The sequence below is a fragment of the Dicentrarchus labrax genome, unplaced genomic scaffold (genome assembly GCF_905237075.1).
Source record: "Dicentrarchus labrax unplaced genomic scaffold, dlabrax2021, whole genome shotgun sequence".
In the NCBI taxonomy this organism is placed as follows: domain Eukaryota; kingdom Metazoa; phylum Chordata; class Actinopteri; family Moronidae; genus Dicentrarchus; species Dicentrarchus labrax.
In genome coordinates this window covers 15,777,415-15,797,450 of record NW_026136705.1, presented here as the reverse complement: position 1 = coordinate 15,797,450, position 20,036 = coordinate 15,777,415, and the positions used below count along the sequence as shown (strand labels likewise).

Genomic DNA, 20,036 nt, shown 5'->3' with positions numbered 1-20,036 from the left:
TCCCGTCAAGTTGATTTAGCGTTATAGATGAGCATGATTAGAATATTTAAACCATGTCTTTGAAATAAAGCTCTAACAGGCTATAAATACTGCTACATGGGAGGGGTATCTTTCCCTATGTGCCAGAATCCTCTGTCCTGTATCCTCTGTAATGTATGTATTTAAACTAACTTTAACAGGTGAGATATTCAGCAGCTCTCAGCAACACAGTTTTCACACGTGGGAAATTCCTGCTGGCAAAATGTCAATCGGAAAGGATCAGCCAGAGTGTGTTGACCCTGCAGAACGAGTCAGTTTTGACTGTAACAATGCTCCGCTTGGTGTGAAAGTTTATTGTTTTATTCCTCTCAGTCAGCAGCTGCATTTCAACAGCCACACTGAATGCATACTGCACAATAAACACTGCAGGTTTTGGTGACTGTGTGGCGTTACACGGCTCATCACTCATTCAACTGTTGGTGTGTTGAATCTAGTGTGTATGGAGGACAATGAGTTCAGATTAGGGCTGCAGCTAATGACTATTATTCCTATCAAGTAATAAATGTATGGTCTGTTTTAGTGTATGGTGTAAAACAAAATCAGTAAATCTACACATCTGAGAAGCTTTTTTGACATTTTTGCTTTAATCGATTGTTGCCCATTGATTTTCTGTCAGTCAACCAATTCTTTAAACACTAGTTCAGACTCAGTTCAGCGTTTCCTCATGTGCCACGGTGCTGTTTCTGATTTCAGTGTGGAGACAATGTTCGGATCAATAAACAGAGCCTGGACTCCCACATGTTTGCTCTTGTTATTTAGATATGGTCAGGTAAATTCAGTGATGAGCAGCTTGTCAATGACAGACAGGTTTACTCACTAAATTGACGGTTACTATCAGATTCATTACTGTGATTGTCTTCAGTTTATAGCCCTCATTACATGGTTCTGTCTGTCAGTCTACAACCATCTGGCACCTAAGTACCCTGAAAAAAAAAAAACTACTGAAATGTATTTGCAAATTCAGTTTGACCCAGGTCTGTCAGGGACACAGTGCGTGTGAAGATTTTGTGAAATGTTCTTTAGTATTCACAGGTCATGTCCAGAATCAGAATAATTCCCCTTCATTTGTTTTCCCCTCCTTTCCTCCTCAGCCTGTCCTGTGGGTCAGTTCAAGTCGGGCACAGAGGGACAGTGCACAGGCTGTCCTGGATTCAGCCATGCCACCATCAGGGGGGCTTCAGTGTGTGCGTGTCGTTCTGGATATTTACGTGCAGAATCTGATGCTCCCGACACCATTTGCACTAGTAAGTATGCAGGAAATGGTACTTATGCACGAACACGCATGCAAATATGGAGGTGCTAAGCAACTCAAGCATCCATTTGCTTTTTTTCACTCTTTACCTTCTCCTGGACTTCTCCACTTTTTGTTTTTACCGTCTTTGGTGCTATTTCTCTTTCCCTTTGGTGTCATTTAGCCAAACTCTTCTAATCTGCTCTGTGTCCATTGTCCCATGGCTGGGCATTGAGATGCATGTCTTTTGTGACAGGTTGTTGGGGGGTAGGGCTTTTCACTCCTAAGTAGAGTAGGCATTGATGGTCTCAAGTGACACCTCCAATGCGGATTCAGGAATTTCAATTCAGCCACATGTTGGTTGCGTGAACGGGAGGGACTTTTTAATTAGGTGCAGTCTTTTGGAATGGCCTTAAAGAGGATGTGAAACAACGTCAAACGGCTTCGAACTGTTGACAGTTCCTGTTCTCCGCAGGTGTGATATCAATGCCAACTAGAATTTACATCCACCAACTTTATTATTACTGATAACTCTAATTACAAAAGCATTATCTTAATTATAAATCACTTAATTAGGCCATTCCTATTATATATTCTGTTATTGTACTGGATTGCCTGTGCAATTCAGCACATCACTTATATTTTCAATTTGTTTGCTAAATTGCAAACCAACCGTGCCATCTGTAAACCATGCAGACCTTATCCCCCCAGAAAATCAGTGTTTTACATTACTGTGACAGCCTTGGTGATTTTAATGAAGTGGATTCTGATCGTAAAGTCATAAAATGTATTGCCTCTAAAAATCCCTTTTCCCAAACGTTGAATTCAGAATTCATTCGCACCCAGATTGTCTATGATGTTGCCCCACTTGGGTTTCCAATGAGAACACTATTAGCACTTAAGTTAGCTGCAGGCTCAGTGACAAAGCTCTGTCTCCTTGGCAGGAACAGAAACTCATTCACAGTGGCTGAGTGGTATTGCTATTTAGTTATGCTTGGCTTGAGGCAATAGCTATCTTCTTACAATTTTCAGACGGTGATCATTATCATCCAGTTTTAGACAAATGTAATTGCACTACTTAAATCCTGTAACACATATGCTGGTGCTGTGACGTAAATCCACTGCAGGAGCAGCGTTGCACTTCGTGACTACATGTGCAGAATGCAAACTGAAAATATGCCCACATATATGGAAAGAATGGTTGTTGTGGGTCATGGAAAGGTAAAGTGTCAGTAACATGACCGAGCAGAAATTATCATTTGAGTTGATAGAGAAATGTTATACGCTGTGATTGATTAAAATATGATGACGTTTTTGACCAAATAATGTGACAGTATTTTCTGGATGACTACTACTGCTGCTGGTGCTTTCTAAAGGTATTTAGTCAGTGAAAGAAATGGAAAAATCTTCATATGTAGTGTTGCTATAATGACTCTGCTGAATCAGTCTAACACATTTAGAAAATTGCACCAGGGCCTGACAGTAATGCTGCTGTTCAACATTTAAGGGAATAGTGTCACATTTAGGTGTATTTGCTTTATTTAGAGTTTGATAAGACCAACACCACTGTCATGTCTGTATTGTAAATATTAGCTTAGCATAATGACTAGAAACGGGGAAACAGGTAGGGTGGCTCTGTATAAAGCTAGAACAATCCACCTGCCTTCAGCTTACTAATCAAAATGTTATCGTATGTTAAATCCGTACAAAAAATAAAGTGTAAAAATGACAATTTGTGGATTTATGCAGGGAGACTGTGTCTTCCTGTAGTCTTCTCTGGCTGCATGGCAAGTCACAGGGACGACAAAACTCTAGGAAGTCACTGTACCTAGCCAAGAAATAGACACAACCCAAACCCCTGTGTGAAAAGCCAGGCTGTTTCTAGTCTTAATGTAAAGTTGAGGTAACTGTAGGTATAGATCTCACTGTAGTTTTTTTTTTTTTGCCACTGTAGGACCTCCCTCGGCCCCACGCAGTATCGTCACCCAGATCAACGACACCACACTCAGTCTGGAGTGGAACGAGCCTCTGGACAACGGTGGTAGAACAGACCTGAGCTACGCTGTCAAGTGCTCTGTGTGCAGGTCACCCAAGGGGCTGTGCCTGTCCTGCGGAGACAGCGTCAGCTACCGGCCTGCGCAGCAAGGCCTGCTGGGTCGAAGGTTGGAGGTGTGGGGCCTGCTGCCTCACACCACATACACCTTCACGATCCAGGCCCTCAATGGTGTGTCTCAGCTCAGTGGCAAGGACCCTGCCAGTGAAAGTGTCAACATCACCTCAAGCCACGATGGTAAGAGGCAGACAGGAGTAGGTAGAAAGGTAGAAATAGTGAGAATTTCTTGGGTTATTTATAATTCTTCTGCCATCTGTGCAGTGCCATCGCTGGTGTCTGTGATCCGGAAGAGTGACTCCACGGAGAGCAGTCTGACTCTGCACTGGTCAGTCTCAGCTCAGCCACACTACACCATCCTGCAGTACCAGCTTCGCTACTGTGAGAAGGTGAGAACTCCCTGACAACATCTCTCACCAACTGTGTGCCTTGAAGGTCACATACTTTTCACCTTTCATGGTTTTATTTACAGGTTCAGTACTATGGCTCAGAATTTAGAAAACATGAGTCACAATAGAAGAAATATAAACAGGGTTATTGGTTAATGCGGTTTTCCTCACACAGTCCAAAAACATGCAGGTCAAGTGAACTGAAACCCAGATTGCATGTAGACCGCCAAGCCAAACAGTTTCACATATTTCACAATGTAAATGATTTATTTCAGCTTAAAGATCCCCTCCAGACATGTATTAAGACATATACAAATACAGGGAGAGGAATATGTGTTTTTTTTACTTTACTGCAAAGTCCAATCTCAGTGGATGTTCACTGGTGGATTGAAGATTGCACTTCACACTTACATAATATATATCTAACGTATAAGTTGTAAATTAGACCAGGACTTACTTTCAAACTATTGGTGACGTCACAAATCATGTGTGTAGGCCCCGCCCCTTAAAATCTGATTTTCAATGAGCACAGAGAAACTCTGCGCATACATCATTCTGCACAGTGAACAACACACAAGAAATACCTGACTCAATGGGCACCATCATACAGCTGGGACACATGATGCTCTTGTGTGACTGAAAGAAATCTCAAAACATATGTAAATTATGATATTGTGTAATTATTCTTTAATGTACTGTTAGTATATATGCATAATAAATATGGGATATTTGGATCCATACAGATAACCCTTCAGTGGCTTTGTAGCAGTCTTTTAGAGTTTGACTTTTTTTCACAGTTACTTCTGTCGCCTCCTTACTTATTCCTGTTGTGTTTTCACACGGTAGGAGCGACGTAGTGAAGATCAGTGCCACTACACAGAGAGTAACAAAAACCAGGCCGTGCTGACAGACCTCCGGAGGGCAACGCAGTATGAAGTGCAGGTTCGGGCACGCACAATGGCTGGTTATGGCAGTTTCAGTCCTGCAGCCATCTTCCGCACCCTGCCTGATGGTGAGAAACGTTTCTCTTTGCTCTTGAAAAGTAAAGAGAGAAAAATAAGTAAAAAAAAGAAAAGTAAAGAGAGAGTGAGTTTCACACACTTTTATTTCATTACCATTGGTTAGGTTTTACAAATTCGTTCCTGCACAATCAGTGGCTGCACAGTTTCTCGTTATGAATTTATTGCCTGTGTCCTTGTATTGAGTTAGTGTCCTTGTATTGAGCGCCTTTTAATATTATAAATTCCTTTCATGTTCCTTCTTTCCTTCTCATACTTTTCTGTACTACCACTGTAAACCTCCTTGTCATGATTTCTGTCATTACATTACTATAACTCTCTCTCGGTCTCTTTTGTTTGTCTCCTCTCTCAGGACAAGACTCTGCCTCCCAGTTCTTGGTACCTGGCATCCTTATCGCTGTTGGGATGCTGTTGCTCGTCACTTTCGTCTTTGTGGCCGCCTACTGCATACGGTGAGAACGAGGGAAAAGGCAAACAGGCAGAGAAAAAGATAGATTTGGAAGGCAAAGAAGCTGACAAAATAACAGGAAAAAGGGGGGGAAATCGAAAACCAATAACAACCGTGACCCCAATTTTACAGTTTTGCACCACTTTGTTCTTTTGTTTATACAAATCATATCTTATCAACAGTGCGTTTGCACTCTGTTACCCACACCATTTTTTTTCTGTGTGAGGCAATTCAGACACAAAGCAATGCTCATGATGTCTTTTGCTTACACAGCTAAAAGTTATCCTGCTCATTAGAACATTTTCCTTAGGCTTCATTGTTTGAGTAAATAGTGTTGGATGCCATCAGAGGGAGAAAGGGTGTGTGTGTGTGTGTGTGTGTGTGTGTGTGTGTGTGTGTGTGTGTGTGTGTGTGTGTGTGTGTGTGTGTGTGTGTGTGTGTGTGTGTGTGTGTGTGTGTGTGTGTGTGTGTGTGTGTGTGTGTGTGTGTGTGTGTGTGTGAAGGAGAGAGAGAGATTGAGAGAGATGACGATAGAGGTAGAGGGCAGGGAGAGACAGGATGCAGGCGTCCCAACCCTGTTTCCACAGGACAGGAGAACAATAGCTGTGACCTTGTGACACACACACACACACACACACACAAACCAGTGGCTGAGGCCCAGATCTGCCACTAACCAAGGGTGGTGCATTATTGCTATTTTAAGCTTATGAGGTGGGAGAGGGAGAGAAATGGAGGAAGGCAGGGATCCAGTAGCTACAGGGTTGTTACAGTCTTGCAGGGATGAGTTTGCGCCAGCAGAATTATAATGGAGCCGCTTATGTCAAAGAGCAGAACCATAGAGGCTGACTCAGGTATTCAGCATTACCACAAGCCACCGTGTGTTGTGCGTCTGAAATCTCTGAGAAAAACAAAGCTTTTTTTTCAACAAGGCAGAGTTTATGTGTCATAAAACATAATAAAAAGACGGCTGTGTGTCCTTAAAGGCACTGTATCTCTGTTGGCTAGAGGGTATTGGTCTGTAGTCGAACTGACCTCTGACCCCTCAGTGCATGAGGCCAAGATAGCAGAATATTCTCCAAGGCAATCAATAAATTATCATAATTTTTCTGTGCTTGTTTGCATCCTTGTCATACAATGTGTGATTTTTGACTCATTTTTGCTTTTTTGCTTAGTTTGTATTTTAATCAGAGAGGTATCTTTGTAATTGCACTGTCTTTGCAAATGAATAATCACAGTTAGACAATTGATTTGCATCACATTTGGCTGATCAAGCATTATGATTACGTGCCAAAACAATAACAATCCTGATCTCTTTCTACCTGCAGCAGACACAGCCGAGTAAAGGATCCAGAACTGAGCGACAAAAACAACCAGTACCTCGTTGGCCAAGGTAACAGATCAAGGACACGCAGCACTAAACCTCAGCTTTGATTTACAATTCACATCTTTAAAAAAAAAAATCATTTTTAATGTGACTGGGGCTCATTGCTGCTGATAGTACGCTAACATTTCTTCTTTTTCCTTTCCCACGACTCCGTTTGTCTTTCTCTCGCAGGGGTCAAGGTTTATATCGACCCCTTCACCTACGAGGACCCTAATGAGGCAGTGCGAGAATTTGCCAAGGAAATTGATGTTTCCTTTGTCAAGATTGAAGAGGTTATCGGTGCCGGTAAGCCCCAGCCGTGTTTTTCCCATTATTCACAAATGAGTAAACTTTTCAACTCACAGACTGAATGTTATTTTTTTAATGTCCTCTTTCAAAATAACATTATTAAAAATATATCTAATTTATTTTTGTCAAAGTCAATTTGGTGACATTTAAAACCACTGTCTGCATTCTTCTCTATCAGACAAAATTCAATATTGCAACGTAAGTAAAGCAATTAACTGATAAATGTTAGAAATATTACCAAGAGAAGCACTAGCTGCAAGCAAGCTTTAGGTTTGTAGAGTACAGCCGTCAAACTCCTGTGTGGTAAACACCTACTTGAAAAAACAGTCCTAATGTGTGTATGTGTATGTGTGTGTGTGTATGTTTATGTGCCGCAGGAGAGTTCGGGGAGGTGTGTCGAGGACGGCTGAAGATCCCAGGAAAAAAAGAAAACTACGTAGCAATTAAGACCCTAAAGGGTGGCTTCACTGAGAAGCAGAGACGGGACTTCTTGTCTGAAGCGTCCATAATGGGTCAGTTCCAGCACCCCAACATCATCCATCTGGAGGGGATCATCACGGCCAGCTGTCCAGTCATGATCCTCACAGAGTTTATGGAAAACGGAGCTCTGGACTCTTTTCTGCGGGTCAGTGTGAACACACAAGAACACCCACAATGAAACACACATCTTCTTTTTACTCATTCTCCAACTGAACTGTCTCTCTTCTCCATAGCTGAACGACAGCCAGTTCACTCCCATCCAGCTGGTGGGTATGCTGCGCGGCATCGCCTCCGGCATGAAGTACCTGGCAGAGATGAGCTACGTCCACCGAGACCTGGCTGCCCGCAACATCCTGATCAACAGCAACCTGGTGTGCAAGGTGTCCGACTTTGGCTTGTCACGCTTCCTGCAGGAGAACTCCTCTGACCCGACCTACACCAGCTCTCTGGTGAGTTGACACTCCTCTTTAGATGATGCAGAAACACTACAGTATATCTGCCTGTCAGAGGGTATTTATACATTTCCTTGTCAAATTACATTCATTTTAATATTAATATTATTATATTAATTCACAAATTCACATTTGTTTTTTGCAATAATCCAAACAGGGCTCGCTTTCTTTGTCTGAGCTCTGTCCGAACATGTCTCACTGTTATCTTTTCTGTGCAGGGAGGTAAGATCCCAATCCGCTGGACAGCACCAGAGGCGATAGCCTTCAGAAAGTTCACATCAGCCTCAGATGTGTGGAGCTATGGCATTGTCATGTGGGAGGTCATGTCCTTTGGAGAGAGACCATACTGGGACATGAGCAACCAAGATGTAAGTTTAAGCAAAAAAAAGCCGTTCTTGACAATGATTTTGAAGGTTTTGTTCGGCACAGTATGAAGCAGAGCTTTTACAAAACAAAATGTAGCATTTGCATTCTGAAAAAAAAATAATAGTTTGAACTTTTCAGGTAATCAGTGAAGTGTAGCTTAATCATGCAATTTCCAACTACACAGTCCTTTTTAAGTTCAGGGTTTGCTAACTTTTTCCTCCTCTGTATTGTTTATTTTTTTCTTCCTGCTTGTACCCTTCAAGCAACTCAAAATTGATTAAAGTCAAGGCATTGGTTTGAATAGTGATTATTTTCCTTCCTATCAGGTAATCAATGCCATAGAGCAGGACTACCGGCTGCCCCCGCCCCCTGACTGCCCCACCCACCTGCACCAGCTCATGCTGGACTGCTGGCAGAAGGACCGCTCGGCGCGGCCTCGCTTCGCCGACCTCGTCAGCGCTCTGGACAAGCTGATCCGCAACCCTGCATCACTGAAAATAGTGGCTCAAGAAGGAGCAGGGTGAGAGTGCACATGTGTTTGTGTGATTGACAGAAAACCTGCCCCCAGTAAGGTCACAATGACAGTGAATATACAGCTTGAGAGTGAACAGAAAAAAGGAAGCATGTCTGTCCTTTCACAATGTCAACTTAGTGTCCATTTAGAGTGCTAACCGTCACAGGACAGACATTAGCCTCCTACTGCCGAATCTTATGTACCACCTTAATGTCCTGCTGTGACCTGTCAGCCACTTGCTGTGCCCATTTCCCTTCCTCCACATTCTGCCTGTCAGCTTTACGCATACAGCAGAGGACGCTCCACCCCTGACAAATTCCATTGTTTGTCCCTGTCAGTCACTCAGCCTCAGATTATACCTCTGCTTGTCGACTGGAATGTTGCTGCAGGATATATATAAGCTCCTCACTGTTGTTTTGATGACAGTGTGTGTAAGTTCTCCCTTTTGTTTCTGTTCTCCGTCCCCCAGGCCATCCTACCCCCTGCTGGACCAGCGTGCACCTTTAGCCCTCTCGTCGTGTGCTTCAGTGGGGGAATGGCTGAGGGCCATCAAGATGGAGCGCTACGAGGACAGCTTCCTGCAGGCTGGCTTCAACTCAGTGGACCAGCTGGCCCAGATCACCACACAGTCAGTTCCTTTCTCAAGATTTCTTATCTAAACTGATACTTATTTATGGAGGAACATTTTCTCTTCACACTTTCTGGCTACGTGTTCAGGGATCTAGGCTCGTAAGTTTTAGCAGTGACGGTTGCAAACTGGCTAAATTACTCCTTGAAAAGTTATAACCACTATTTCCTGAATTTAAATATGGAAGCCCAGAGAGCAAAAAATGTGATGATGTCCCGTCTAATGAGGTTTTTTTTTTTTTTTCGTTTGTGTTTTAGGGATCTGCTGCACATGGGAGTGACTTTGGCTGGGCATCAGAGGAAAATCCTCTCCAGCATCCAGACTATGACCTTTCGGAACAAGAACACTGCAACAGTGACCTTCTAGCTGACTTGCCTCCTAACCTGGACGTGAACACCAGCACGCAGGAGCAGCCGTGTACCGAGAGCACTCTGGATCCTCTCCTGTGACCCACTTTGGGAGAATTTATTAACGACCAAAAGAAAATTTGAAAAAAATAAATGAATAATAAAGATGACTTTCCCGTCGCAATGAGAGTCGGCCAGGGATGAGCGAGCCCCTGTCACCCGCAGTGACAAGGGCATGAAGCTGACTCATTTTTACAGTTTTGTGGTCGGTGTATTTATATCCACCCGAGGTTAGGACCCAAAAGATGTGCTAAACCAAGAGGAGACAGATCAGAGTTTACAAAGTTTCTGTAGTATCATGTCATTTTGAAAACTGGCAGTTGACTGGTTTGTTGTGCCAGTCACTTCACCAAAGGAGACAAAAAAGAAAAACCAGTGTTAGTCCAAGGATTTCAGTTTTCATACTGTTGTGTAATTATGAATGCGAACTGCTTTCACTTTGGGTGTCTTGCATTCAGTTCCTCTGGATTACTACACAGACACCTTCCACATCAAGACTGGCCATTTTAGCTGTTGTATTTTTCTTTTCTTTTTTTTCAATTTTTCCATCGACATTACCTCCTCTTTACTCAGGTGTGATGGGTAATGCAGACTTTGGAGAGCGCTGTACTCGACCTTATCAGACTTCTTTCATCTTCCCCCAGTCTGGCTCTCCCCTCACCAGCTCCACATGTGAGGAGAAGAGAGACACAGAGACATATCAGCACTTTTGTCATTTCAGAGTGAATTGTAATCTCCAGTAACTCCATGTGTTTCTCTTGGAGGGTGGTTGGTTATTTCTTCTGCCTGTGTTTCTGCTGGCAGCTCAGTTTTATTATTGTCAGACTGAACAAGGACCAAGTGGACTCAGAGACCAGAGAACACTGTAGAATTGGTTTTCTTTGTAGAAATTTACCAAGGAAGCTTTCTGCCCTCAAACTTGTTTTTCTTGATATAACTGATACATTTTTAATTATCTTATTCTGTATTCTCCATCTTCCAGTGCCATTCAATCGTCTTTGTGGACTTAAATGCCAATTTTGTAAAGCGGATATCTCTCATGAGTGATTCTTGTCTCATTTAAATGTACCTTAAAGTGTTACTTTTACATTTTGAAGTCAAGTGTATTATTTTCCTTCATCAGATGCTGGTTGTGTAGTTGGCAAATTGTTTCTGCTTTTGCCTCAAAGCTGCACAAAAATAGTTTAACAGTCTTAACATTTAGCATTGAAAACAATACCCATTTATCAGCTAAGCTCACAAGCTAGCTTGCAGCCAGCAGTATCAATTGGTTTCAGGTAAGAATGCTAATAATTGCTGTTTGATTAGCAGAGCGGCGCTTCCTCACGTTTTAAGTTTAGTATATTATTTTCCGTTATCAGATGCTGATTCTGTAGTCGGTAAAACGTTCAGCTTTTGCCCCAAAGCTACACAAAAATAGTTCTTAACATGAAGCATGGAAAACAATACACATCTACTAGCCAACAGGCTAGCTTGCAGCCAGCTTTATCCATTGTTTTCAGGGTAGAAAAGCTAATTACGGTTTGATTAGCCGAGCAGCCACCCCTCACGTTTTAAGTTTAGTATATTATCTTCCTTTGTCAAATGCTGAATGTGGGGTCAGCACAGTGTTTCTGCTTTTGCCTCAAAGCTTCTCAACATTTAGCATGAAAAACAATACACATATACTAGCCAATAGGCTTGTAGCCAGTAGTATCCCTTGGTTTCAGGGTGGAATGCTAATAATACTGCAGAGCTGCTGTTTGATTAGCGAGTACCCCCTTCATGTTATTACAAGCGCTTGTTGAGGAGAAATAATAAACTGGAGTTCAAAATGTCAAAGTATTGCTCAAAGTCTTTGCATCTCTTGAAGGATAATACCAGCTTTTTTGACATTGAGGTTGTGTATAATTTTCCCGGTTTAGCTCACAAACCTGCAGTGAATCAGGTAAATGAAGCCACTAAAACATACTCAATGCAAAACACATAGAAACACTTGCTAAATGGTTTTACCTTTGTACTGTAGTGCTTTATTTTTGCAACTGGTCATTTGGATTTTTCTCTGCATCACAAAAAAAATAACCTTTCCTAATAAGTGACACCAGTGGAGCCAATTTTTCCTAATAGCTCCTTGGACAATTAATATTGCATTTATCATGATTCCACAAAAAAATAAAATACATTTGTGTTGGGCCTAATCAAAAACACTGGTATTGTCATGCGAGAGTGAGAGATTCCTTTAAGGATTATGGGAAGTGCGGTCTTCATATTGAAGATTTCAATAAAAATCATCTTTGAAATAATGAATAGATAAAGTATGTTTTGATTACTGTCCTGTGTGTAGGCTAATCTGTATTCAGTATTCATAATAAAGATACACACCAGTGTTTACCACCAACGACTCATTTGTTTTATAGCTTATTAACATGCCTGATGGCCTCTGTAGATATTCAGTCTCACCAAAGTCATTCTCACTTAAAGTGGCGCTTGAAGACTGCGCTAATATACGTGGATGTTGTCCAATAGACGTCATAGGAAGATCCTATCTCACTGAAAGTGAAAATCCACATAATTTACCTGTCTCTGGTCCAATGACACGCTGTTCTGTCCCAGTGACCCTGATGACTTCTGTCCCAAATTCAGAGCAAATCAGCACACAACAAAGCCACTCCTTCTTTCCTAGAACACACCAACATTTCTGGATTTTGCTTGAACCTTTATTATCTAACTGAGTTGTATTTCAGCGCTCGTAGATGTGAAGTAAATAAATTGCTCCGGGTTCTCTTGTTTTTCTATCTTTGGTTAGATAATACCCCGCCTGAATCGTCTACAATAGTAGCAGAAATGTGAGAGTACAATGTGTAATGGGGTATGTTTTTCTTGTCTTCTTTGTGGCTCTTGTTGCAAACATTCCTCTCATCTATCCCGTCGCCCCCTTTTTAATAATGAGAGAGAAATCGGAGACTGTGAGGGTGAGAATTGAGTCTCACTCCCCCTACGTTTCCCAGCTTTGCTTTCTCCCAGCCTTTCCTCTTGCCTTCTGTTTCTCCAGAGAGCCTTTACCCTCGAGGGCTTGAAGCTTGTCCTCTCCTGTGTTTCCCTTCCTGGTCCTCAGCCCTTTTAATCATGAAGAGATGTTCTTTTCTTCTCCCGTGCCTCGGGCTGAGAGCAGCTTATAGCACAGCATAAGCTTAAACTCTCACACTCAATTTTTTTTTTTTTCTCTCCTCCTATCCAAAGCTACCATAACCAGGCGTAGCTGCCCGGGCTTCAAGAAGTGTTTAGGTTCATTGATTAATGTACTTTGATTATCTCTGTGTTACTGACTCATTCTTCTTGTTCTAGTGCTCTCGTGTGGCCCACAAAGTACAGACCTGCGCGAGTGGCGCTTCCATGTAGTGGAGATAAATAACGATGAGTAACTGTCCCTGTAAGCATGTTTTTTTTTTTTAATCCCACAGAGTGTTTTGGTGTGTATGAATCTCTGTGTCAGAGTGATTCAGTGTTTGAAAGAGAGAGTTGGGCATTAATCTCTGGTTTCTACTTCTGTCAGTAGTTTGCGTGACCTTTGACCTCACCATATAGTCCACATCTAGCCTCTGCTTTGTCTGTGTGCCTGAAAGGCCATTCATTAGGGCTGCTGTCGAGCAGAGAGCAGACCAGGCCGACCAGGTTTTAGTATTTGGTGGATTGTGTCATTCCCCTCGCATTCTTGTGTGCATTCAAGTGTGGAGAGTGTGTGTGTGTGGGTGGATGGTAGTGGTGGGTGGGGGTTAACCACTGGGACAGGTACATGTGTGTTTGCAAGCAAGGAGAGCAGAACAGACAATCTGAAATGGTTTCACCCTGGCTGCAGCAGTAAACAGCGCAGAAAATCAAAAGTGTGATCCTGCATCAAATGTGCAGCGTTAAAGGTCTGCTCAAGTGATTTCATGTTGCACTTCCATAAAGTTGGGGGAGTCCTGGGAGACATTTTTAAAGGATAGGCAAACTAAAAACAGGCTAAAAAGATCCAGAATTTTACCTTCTAGTGTGGGTCAAGCTCCCAAAGAACTGTATCCTACAGTTCCCATAATGCGACTCAGTTGTGTCTTTCATTAGACCCTCCCTGCCTCCTAAATGCCCACTTCTTTCAAACCCCACACCTCCTCAGTTTTAATGCAGGCTTTCTGTATAAAACTGCATAAGAGACGACATCAGGGTTAACTTTGGAAAGCTCCCTCCAGAAGACATTGCGCAACAGTTTTCACAGAGTAAAGGTGTCAGTATGCTTCAACAGAAGTGCTTGTCAGATGGTTGAACAGCAACCTGAACCCCCAGCTCAAGCACTTTTCTTCATTCTTTTCACGACTGTTTCTGTATAAAAACTGTGACTGGCTCTCGACCTGAATATGGGTGGCATTCTCCCCACATAATGATTATCGTATCTCTCTCCTCTTAATGACTGGTGGCTTTTCACCCTACGTTCGACTGGAACTGTTTGGAACAGCTGCAAACACTTGGTGGGTGGACGACACGTACAAACTAGTTCGTTTTGAGCATACTCTGGCCTTGAATAGTATTCCTTGTGTAAAGTAAATTGAACTTAATGTGTACAATTGGTGGAAGTCCCCTTTAACACATCAAACTAGACCTGTTTTTTGGAAACCACTGACTCCTTTCAGTCTTCTTTTTGGATCTGCAGACCTCCAGATTTTCCTCAATAGCAGAAGCTTGAGGATAGAAAGTTAGATTTGAGATTCTTGTGCCACTCTCCCTCCGCTTCAAGTGCCAGATTTCCTCCCTGGGATGACTTGCAGACAATTTGATCGAAATGGCCCAATATTTTTGAGCAAATCCACCGAGCAGGCAGCTAAGATTATTTTTCACCTGTGTACGCAGCATGATTGCGGTGAAAGATGGGTGGCACATTGCTCGGCAGAGCACTTCCACTCTGTTTCGTATTAGATCTGATCACTGGGAAAGTTGTCGCTCCCCGCTGTTCAACAGTATATCTGTTGACTTTGCAGGAGCTTGTGCCAGGCCATTGCTGTAAATAAGAGTTTGTTCTTAGTTGACCCACCTGGTCAAATAAAGGTTGTAAAAATTTAATTATACTTTCATGCTGTGGTACAGTTTGACGTGGAATTAGCCATGTACTTTTCATCATGCACTTAATCCACTTAATCAGTGTAAACCTTCAGATTTCAGGCCCCTGCTGTCTTCTTTGTTTTATTATTGTTATTATTTATTGTAGCTGAGTATTCAAATATTGTTTTATTATGTACTTCCAGCCTGTCACTGTCAGAGTTAATTTACTTTAGTGTTATCTCAATTTACTTAAATTTTCTGGATTACTAATTTATAATGTATTTGGCCCCAGCTACAGCTATAAATCCATATCCAGTGTGCTCCTTTGTGCATCTGTTTGCTCATAAAAATTGATTATTCATAAAGCCAAATAGTTTTCCAATACATATTAAAACTCCAAAATAGCCACAATAACTGGTTCTCCTTCACCACACACACACACACACACACACACACACACACAGAACAGATCATGTGTTCAGTGGAGGTGTTAGTGGGGTGAGGAATGCGAATATGAACGTTAACACCTTCAGGACGAGCGACTGGCCCCTCCGAAGGTGTTCGCAGGTTCTTGCTCTGTCTCAGCTTTCAGTACACACACAGCAGCCATCCGTCTCCCCTGTGGCGTCCTTTTGTTTTCAACTCTGCTAAGATGTGCTCGTTGCCTTCTGTGAGGAAATGAAAGGAGTGTGACCTTCCCTGCTTCTTATCCTCTCTGTGTGAATCACCCCATATTCTGAAACTCAATCCACATGCGTCAAGGACCGCTATGCTAGGGGCGGATTAAAAAGTAGGGGGAAACTATCAAATTGCTCTAAAGAAGTCAGAAGATGAAGTGTGGAGGTTTTGCGTGACAAAAAGGAGAGTGAGTGTGGAGTCCGAGGTGGAGGAAGGCTGATGGAAAACATGTCATGTTAAAGATGTTTCTGATCAGTGTGATTGATTTCCTTTTTGAACTCGGCTTATTGAACTCAGATTGATGAGTTTACTCTTTGGCGTGGTGCTTAACCTCTCACACAGCCCTCACCTTCATGTGAGATAACTTTTATTATGAATTGGTGCTATACAAATAGAACTGACTTGAATGTGCTCACTCAACCCAACTCCTCCACACCTCTGAACCCCAAAGCTATAAATCCTTACCCTCATCTGAAAAATGTGCATCCCACTAAAGTCAGCTCGTCGCTCAGCCCTTTCCTTACCACCGGGAATTTTTTAGGTTTTGAGTTAATCAGACAAAGTTTACTGTACTTTCAGTGTTTGGAGAAACTACCAAAAAACACCAGTTTAAAACATCTAAGAGTTGCTTTTTGTGCTGCTGTAAAAACCCTCTGCTTTGTCTGTTTGTTCTGTTTTTCATGATTACAGTGAAGTCTGCTCTTTATATTTGTATTGTGGTCATAGCTGTTTACCTTAACTTGATGTCGCCCCTTCTTTTTCTACATTATAATTCTAGCTTGGCAACCAATAGCCTAAACGAACTATTTCCATAGATGTTTACAAAGCAAATGAGCAGTAAACACTGAATATTCACATAAGCAATCATACACGTGAGTTACTGCACTGAGAACTGAGATTTGCTCTTAACTTATTTCAGTCACTTGAATGCATCTCCTCACACAGCAGGACTACAGATTAAAGCACCCCTTCTGTTCCCCTGTGGCAGCCCCCCTCCCCTCATGCCTACACCCACTGTTCCACCCTGCTTTGGGATAAATGACATCCTTCACATCTGTTGATTATACTGTAAAAACATGGCCACTCACGTTTATGACTGACCCCGTGAACAAACCATGTTTTCTGGGCTGACATTGTGACGATCTGCATGGCCGTCAGGACTCTCTCTCTCTCTCTCTCTCTCTCTCTCTCTCTGTGTATGTGTGTGTGTGTGTGTGTGAGAGAGAGAGAGAGAGAGAGAGTCTGTGGGTGTATTCCTGAGTCCTTGCACCTTTGTTCACTATGTGCAGAACCCACTTAGAAATTTGAGGAAGGAGGCATATGGTTATGATTTAACCAGCATCTGGAGACAACTAGGTTTACAAAAAAGTGTGTTTGTGTGTGTGTGTGTGTGTGCAGTATTGAATGTAACCAGATTACAGAAATATAGTAACTGTACCAGGGCTTACTCTCTAATTTAACACAGCTCATATGCAACAGCAGTGACCACCACCCCTCTACAAATACATAGCCTACCCAGAATAGAAGAAGGCCCTGTGATCATTTACTGTGTTATGAGCTCCCTCTAGTGTGCACAAAGCATACACTCGGTTTTCATCCTAATAATGAGAGAAATTAATCTTCTTCACGTTTATATGGATTCATGCAGAAAATAAATAAATAAATAAAAGTTGTTGGAAGCTTGAAAAATGAAATATCATGCGAACCCTTCGTGTCAGAGATGGGTGCAGGCTGCTGTCTGTGCACAGAGGAGTTGGGCTGTGCATGCAGTGTCTCGAGCATATCTTGATCCGAGACATCAACCCAACTTCACAATCAGAAAAAAAACAAAAAACCGGGCTGTTTGGATCGATAAGCACCGTGTCACCTACAATGGAGCATTTTGATGGCTGGTTATTTTGCGTCCGATCGCAGCGGTGCTCCCCAAAACTACACCACGGTGTGCAGCCTGCGCCATCGTCTCCACAGGTCTGGATGGACACAACCAGAGGAAGACACCGAGCAGAGAGAGCTAGCATCGTGTGAGAAATGAGTTCAGATGTTCTAGTAGTGTTTAAAAGTCATGTCAATCACAGCACTGATCCATATTCGCTCTGTGCGCTGTGTTTGTAATGAAGGGATTTTATTGTTTTAATAGAAGGGCGTTCAATAGGATTTTAACTACTGATGTCAATGTATGTCTCCTTGACACATCACATAGAGGAGTGGTCCGCTGTCTCAAAGCTTTTTCATGGTTCCCAACATTAGTAACTTTGAATCGACTTACAGGCGTCAGCGGCAACATCTGCGCTGCTTTGTCGCCTCCTAGCGGCGGTGGGAGGACGCTGCATCCTGAAGGAAAAGCAGAGTCATGTTTCGCTTGGCAGACCACAGGTGGAGGTCCAAGAGGGACACACACACACAGGTGGAGGTCTGAGAGGGGGACACACACACATAGGGGCAGGTCAGGAGAAATATTTATGGGGTGGCAAGGAGACTTTTAGGGGGGGCAGAAATATATGCCGAATTAATTGCAAACAATCACATATATCAATATTTGCTTGGGAAAAATCTCCAGATGAAGATATTTTAACTCAAAAACATTATTATTGTGCCACATTAGCATTGAATTGAATACAGATATCTAAATTTGAATAAATCATATTCAGATTTTTTTTCTCCAAATTTAAGCTTAAATCTTGTGTGGCCCTTACAGATCATTCAATTATATGTGTTAATTTCCATTTTTAACACATTATTTGTTCAAATGAATCCAGATTAATATGTTTCAGCATTTGACACCGAGCTAGGATGACAGCTGGGGTGGTAAGGTAGTCCAGTTATGGAAACAATAACAAGCAAAACAATACAATAATGACAATAAAAACCCTGTTTCTCCACCCTAAGGTACATGAAATTACAGCACACCAAATAAATTCTTCATAAAGTAAACAAAAAAGTGAATCCAGAGATACAAGATTTTTAAAAGGGAGGTGAAAAACTATATTATCATATAATTTAATAATGACTTGTGTTGAATTAAATATGTTTTTTAAAGGGGGAAACAAACTTTAGATTACTGTTTGTTCTCAGGGACTGTAAATAAATTATAAAAGGGAAGTAGGGTTCAGAAAACAGGGTTTCCTGTTTGTTGAAGTGTCCACATTGAGCATTGGGTAGGAGTCTTTAGTGATTGAATTTTATCTCTCAAGAGTGATTTTATCTCTCCACTTTATGCAGCATCTTAACAGAAAGCAGAAGTAAAATGTGTTATGTGACAATGACTGTCCCCCATAGTAAGGTATACATTGGAAACACAGCTTAAATGAACTGTATCAATTCCATTCAGCTATATTACTTTACATTGTGAGGAGGGTGTTGTAGTTTTCTCTGAGACAAGGTGGGAGGGTCCAAAGAAAATAGGACAAAATGTTCAGGCCCCCTCCCCACTCCAATAGTTTGAGACTGTCCTCTCAAGAAGAACACCAGCATCAGTCATTTCAGCCCCAAAATGACATCTTTTCACGCTCAAGTGACAAAGTCCTTCAGTAGCCTTTGTTGTCATGACGGCAGCAAAGGAGGAAGTCAGGTGACATTATTAATATTATATGAGTCCATGTAGGGAAGAGGTTGGGGTGGAAGGATGGGACAACAAAACATCATCAGACTTGACTACAGGAGACTGATGTTCATTTCCTGATTCCTACAGACAACCAGTTGTTTTCTAACCTTAACAAAGAAGTAATTTTAACCCTAACCTTTATGTTTCCTTAAACTTAAACAACTTGTTTTTGGGGCCCAAGGGTTGGCGACAGATGTTGTTCTAAAAGACATGGACATAATTCTGGGGACTTCTTAGATCATTTTCATACAGTCCCTCAGTGTGGTTTTGGGGGTTGCCACCATGACTTTTACAGACCCACCTCTCCCATAGTTACAGTACAATTAATATGACACCCTTCGATTCAACAGTGTATAAAGGCTGTGGGTGAGTAACGCTGAAGCTGGCCGAAGTTCCTGGCAGGATTTCTGATTTTTTTTGCCACGTGGGGGGAAAATGCCTCCATCCGCACTGAGCCCACCTCTTTTACAAACATCTGAGCTCACCACCCTCTCATCCCTGTACAGTATGTACAATGTGGCAAAAAATAGCATGCCTCCATCATGGTTCTTTATATTCTTGCGTTACTATATTGTCAGACTGACTAAATCTATCTTTGCACAGTTACGCAACAGATAACTAAAAACAAACTCCACTGTTCTAACCCAGATATATGACAGTTATACAATGTGGAGACCAAGATTGCTCACACAAATGCAAACATATATTTTTCCATGCAGCCCTTCTCCTTGAACACATCATAATAATCCCACTACTTTGCAATGTTGGAGGCCACCATGCACCCTCTGTGGCCTGGCTGTAATTTACACTGAAGATCAAGACTGACCTCCTCCAGCTGCCTGTGTGACTGCGGTCAATCGAAAGAGCGATTATAGCGGCTTAATCCCAGATGATCTCTGCTTCTAAAAGCCACTGCAGCAAAGTCAGGAAGGGCCTGCAGCTTAGGGACAGTG

The 20,036-nt window shown here is 42.2% G+C and overlaps 1 protein-coding gene across 1 annotated transcript in view; it reads left to right on the top strand.

Annotated features, from left to right (window-relative positions):
* ephb4a (eph receptor B4a) overlaps positions 1-12,132 on the top strand; it is a 34,426-nt gene extending 22,294 nt beyond the window's left edge. The window contains exons 5-17 of the mRNA XM_051401034.1: positions 1,131-1,283; positions 3,225-3,560; positions 3,645-3,769; positions 4,616-4,781; positions 5,141-5,240; positions 6,562-6,626; positions 6,792-6,905; positions 7,286-7,533; positions 7,622-7,837; positions 8,059-8,208; positions 8,533-8,726; positions 9,190-9,348; positions 9,606-12,132. Coding sequence (XP_051256994.1) covers positions 1,131-1,283; positions 3,225-3,560; positions 3,645-3,769; positions 4,616-4,781; positions 5,141-5,240; positions 6,562-6,626; positions 6,792-6,905; positions 7,286-7,533; positions 7,622-7,837; positions 8,059-8,208; positions 8,533-8,726; positions 9,190-9,348; positions 9,606-9,714 — 2,135 coding nt within the window. The 3' untranslated portion in view covers positions 9,715-12,132. The remainder of the gene's footprint in view (positions 1-1,130; positions 1,284-3,224; positions 3,561-3,644; positions 3,770-4,615; positions 4,782-5,140; positions 5,241-6,561; positions 6,627-6,791; positions 6,906-7,285; positions 7,534-7,621; positions 7,838-8,058; positions 8,209-8,532; positions 8,727-9,189; positions 9,349-9,605) is intronic.
* Positions 12,133-20,036: the final 7,904 nt, after the last annotated feature.